At 41.1% G+C, this 5045-nt stretch overlaps 1 protein-coding gene across 1 annotated transcript in view; it reads left to right on the top strand.

Annotated features, from left to right (window-relative positions):
• The window catches only part of ascc3 (activating signal cointegrator 1 complex subunit 3), a 173419-nt gene that overhangs the window by 77765 nt on the left and 90609 nt on the right, over window positions 1-5045 (top strand). Inside the window, exon 10 of the mRNA XM_046044355.1 lies at window positions 1088-1222. Coding sequence (XP_045900311.1) covers window positions 1088-1222 — 135 coding nt within the window. The remainder of the gene's footprint in view (window positions 1-1087; window positions 1223-5045) is intronic.

The raw sequence follows: 5045 nt of genomic DNA, 5'->3' as shown, positions 1-5045 counted from the left end.
CCCCCCCCCCCCCCCCCCCCCATCCACCAGCAACCAGCCTCCACTCATTGTGCTTCCTCTCTACAGCCTTAGAAGGCCTATTGGGAACATGAGAGTTGTGAATTCAGACTTTACCATTTAGCTCCCATCTGCTACACGAGTTGAGCTCCCTATTGCGCACGGTTGTTATCCTGTCTGCATCGTTTTATTGCCAGTGCACACACACATACACTTCCTTCTCTCTTGACCATTATCTCCCTCAGAGACGCACTTAATATGAGTCTTGCTGTAGCCCTTGAGAACTTGTAAACCAGCTTAATTCTACTGCACCACCGACAACTTTTTTATCTCAGTGGTTGAAAGGATACAACCGTCCAGTCTAGCTCGTAGGCTGAGGCCGCTGAGGCCGCAGCTCAGCTAGGGAGGCCTCTTCTTCGCTCGATATTAAATTGTCGAGAAGTGGCTGTGACATATATTAATTTAATCTGGGAGGATCTGATGGATGAAATTTTCTTTATGATTTTCCCTCCGCCCTCCTTGTGGGAAGCATGCTGCCAGAAAGAAGTTTAATAAGCTGAGAAGCCGGTGGGTTACTGCCGACGATGCTTGCACACAGCTCAGTGGTGCTGATAAAACACCCTGAATAAATAACATTTGCTGCAGTCGTCTCTTCGGACCCAGTGTGTTTGAAGCACACACACAGCTGGCTGCTGCATGTGTGTGCAGTCATACAGGGTTGTTTGGTGTAGTACTTTATTTCCATGCTAAAATGTTATAAAATTACATACAAAACAGTACAAACAGGGTCTTTTTACAGGTAAATTAAGGGGTAAATAAGGAATCCAAAATCTCACAGTATGTACAGTATATTAAAGGATGAATAAATGAGTTAAGAAACAGGCTCATCACAATGGCAGATTGGCCCACACAAAGGGAGGAGCTAGACCCATCTGCATGGTTACAGTTGCGCAGGTTTTGGGGAGTTTTAGCCAGTAATTACAGATTAGACACATGCTCTACCAGATGAACCTGTCTGTGGATTTTGTGTTGCTGTGTTTTGTGCGTTGATGTTGCGAACCTCTTCGCATTGTGTCTTGTGTCTCCTCAGGTGATGGTGTTTGTCCACGCTCGTAATGCCACCGTGAGGACGGCCATGGGGCTGATCGAGATGGCGAAGAACCACGGAGAAACGAGCTTCTTTCAACCAGCCCAGGGTCCAGACTATGGCCAGTGTGAGAAACAGGTAGAAAAGATTTAAACGATCTGTGTTTAATCCCTAGAAAAGCAGGAAAGTCAAATCTGTCAGCGATATTTAGACAAGACAGTCTTCATAGTGGGCTTGAACCTCATGCATGCATTTATGTAATCAATATGATTTGTGTGTGTATGTTTTTTGGGTCGCAACCCATCGTCCAAGCAAGTGCTGTGGCAAAAATGACCAGAGTTGCCAAACTGTGATTATGATTAAAATATAAACAGGCGATGTGTTTTTTTCATTAAGTTCTTTATTTCGTTTTATTCCTTTCTCAGTACATAAAAATGCAAAAACAAGACATCACAAGCAAAGAAGGAAATTGAGTAACAAACGGCAACAAAAACAGCAGGCTGGAACACAAAAGTCTCGGTCACACCAGCGTTTATACAGCAGCATTTTAGAGCCTTCTCCGTTTATTTCAGTGGATTCTCCCTGTCAAGTATATCTGTGCAATTTACTCAATGGAGCCATAACTTTATTGAACTCTGACATACAAATTTGTGCTGCTACATTAGTAAACCGTATTGACGGTGCTGACCTGAAGCTGTCATAGCCTATTAGCCTGGTTCCATCATCCACTTTTACATAACTGTCCTCTGTTGGAGTATAAACTGCTCCACAAAAAGAGAGAGCGAGACACTAAAATGCATCCCTTGAATAAACTTTAATTTATTGTCTGTTTGGAAGCTAAGTAGCCGTTTGCCAGCTTGGAGAACTGTTTTAGTGGTTAGCTTGTCTACAGCACTGTCCAACTGTCCCCAAAAGTAGTTACCAGGTCACGAGCCTCAAACCCCACCTATTTCATTATTATTGGGATGCACTTGGCATTTTGGAATTACACCTTTATGTCTCATATACAGTGTAGAAGTTTGACACACCAACAAACCAGAGGAAAAGCCACAAAATTAAACGTAAAGTAGCATTTTTAGGTGTGAAATACAAACAAGAGGAAACCCTATTTCTTGTTTTCTTTTTTTTTACTTGTGTTTATTCAGTTTCTGAGACTAACCTGCTTCACATTCTTACGCTACAGCACATTTACACTGAATTGAACTGGCAAAGCTAAAGAGAACAGATCTGACAACAGAAAAGAGAACACTGGATATTACACAACACAGTTTTGGTACCATACTGCATGTATGGAGCGTGAGTGTGTGTGTGTGTGTGTGTGTGTGCGCGCGCGAGTGCGTGTATAATTAATGGCGTCTGTGCTGTGAGAGTACACAGAGGTGGAGCTATATTCTCCCTCAGAGGATGGTCAGTCAGACTCCAACACCCATATTTAAATCTCCTGCAACAGAAGGCAGAGTGATAAATTTAGTAACCTTTTCCTTCATTCCCTGGGGCTGAGCCAAGATTGATGTGCCTCTAATCTTCCCTCTGTTTAAATAGAATATATATACAAATCAGATTACTTTTCATGCTTTATAGAACTGGAAATAGAGACAGGAGAAGAATGCGTTGGGGGAATAAAAATGGTGCATTGTGGTCAGGTTAGTCTTCGAAACAGTACTTTAAAAGCAATTGTGCAACTGTTCCTGCAGTATATGTACATGAATTAATCGTGGTATGTATGCACTAACTGTGCATTAATTCACTCCTAGCTCTTCTGCCTGTGTCCCAACATAATGAGTATTATCCACTCCATTAGTCTGTCTTTGAGTGTTTGTCGATCTGGCCTGCTCTGGCGAAGGAAGAGGCATCAGGCTGATTCCACTCTAAGCCCACACAGAGATAATGCACTGCCTATTTGCACTCTGGAAATTGCCCCACATTAATATTTATAGGTGTTTTTTAATCTCCAATATGCATATGCAGTGAAATAAAGCACCTCTGAGGTCAGTCATATAATTTAGCGTTTATTTATCCAGCTTTAAAAGTCAGAAGTGATTCCACTGTATTTTTCACCTAATGTTATTTAAGTGGCTTAATCTGAGGGGGTTGGAGAGGCTGTCAATCAAGCTTAGATATCTTAATGCACCCGCTTGAATCAGTTCTTGTTAAATACAGTTTTTGATGAGCCAGTGATTGTGAAGTACGGTTGAGTAAAATAAGTGTAAAGATTCAAAAAAACAAATGCACACTTATATATGGTGCATTACAAAGAGTACTGTGTGTGGGTGTGGGAGGGGAACAGGTGCTTTGACAGTACCCCTAATGCTTGGGTTGTAATACCTCTGTCATATAAAATTAGCATCAGAACATAGAGAATACTGAGTATTGCTGGTGATTCATTAGATGTGCTTAAGGTCAGAAACATTTTTCTGGTGAGCACAAACGCAGAGCTGACCTCCAGCCCATGGCCTTCTGGAAGCTTCGTAACTGGTACACAGAACTGCCACTGTTAGTAGAAATTAACGCTCACACAGAAACGTTTAGTTATAGCGGACAATTACATCACATCATTATTGTTTTTTCATAATAAAAAGAGTGCCTGCTCATTAAATGATAACCTGGTGCAGTTTGTGTACAACTAATTAGCCTTAACAAATGTGCTTGGGAAGAGCCAGGATGCTGCCCAGAGTTAGTTTTTTGTGGTGCATGTTGATTTGCACGTTTAGATGTTAATTGTTCGCCTATTGCTTGACTGCATAAGGAGGCAAATACTTAAATCTAAAAGATCTTTTAAAATCAAAAAGTAACCCTACCAAATCCTGCTGCAGCTGACTATTATTTTCATTTAATTTCAATTAATCTGCCATTGATCAATGAAATGTCAGAGAATGGTGACAAATGTCACAATTAACTAAATCCCAAGGTGATGTTTGCTCATTGCTAGATGTTCAGTTTATTATCACGTAAGAAAAAAAAGAGCAGGAAAAGGTCTGAGAAGCTGGTCTGACTGAATGTTTATCACTTTTGCTCGAAAAATAACAACCGACTAATCGATTGTCAATGTAATCGGCTACCGTATCCTCCAATATCACATTCAAAGTCACATTTTTAAATATAGTGACACAATAAATGTTTTGTTTCACCAAAACATAGGAAAGGGATAAGTAGCATTGTTCAAATCGTTTGCTCACGGTAGATTTTGCTGCACATATCGTATCCAGCTGCACTATATATAACTGTGTATTGATCCTGCTAACAAGCAGCGTCTTTCAGCCAAAGGCTGATGTAATGTAATCCTCTGTGCCATAGTTTTCCATTGTTGCCCAAAACTCATCAATTAGCCACTGTTGCACTGGGTGACATGGCTCCAGGGGTAAAAACATCTTCAAGGATAGAGCTGACGTTATTCAATATTTTTGTTTTTGTCAACAAATCCCAAACCAACATCTCTTTCTACTTTCTGATTTCAATACCCTTTCTGAGGCTCAGCTTCGAGCCCATTGGTTCTACTGATTTGTTTTTAGTAGGATACAAGAATTGTTAGTTTGGGTCTGCATGTGGGATTTGATTGACAGTCCTTAGATAAATGGATTCATTGCTTTTCTTGTCCCAGTTTGAATGTGAATGATGAAAGAACGTAGTGGGCAGGTACGGACCAAGATTTGAGTCTCTGGTTGCGGTTGTTCATTAGGCTCTTGTGAGCGTTAAATAGTTCTTAAAATAGCTAAAGCTATACATGAATTACATTTGAGGCTCTAAATGTTTATGATCTCTTTGGAAATGTAAAGAAGTAGCAAAGTAACTGTGAGGATGTAAAGCACATCATATTGCCCCAACCTGTGTGCGGGGAACCTCTGATTAAAGCCCTCCCCAGAGTATTGTATTCGAGAGCCCGTTTGACTTTCATTTGCTCCGACGCTGACAATCCAGCCTCTACCTTCCTCTCTGTTCTTCTCCCTTCACCTCCCCCCCCCCC

The sequence above is a fragment of the Micropterus dolomieu genome, linkage group LG03, assembly GCF_021292245.1.
Source record: "Micropterus dolomieu isolate WLL.071019.BEF.003 ecotype Adirondacks linkage group LG03, ASM2129224v1, whole genome shotgun sequence".
Taxonomy (NCBI): Eukaryota; Metazoa; Chordata; class Actinopteri; order Centrarchiformes; family Centrarchidae; genus Micropterus; species Micropterus dolomieu.
Note: the sequence above shows the minus strand (reverse complement) of the source record. Positions and strands in the feature narration are given on the sequence as shown.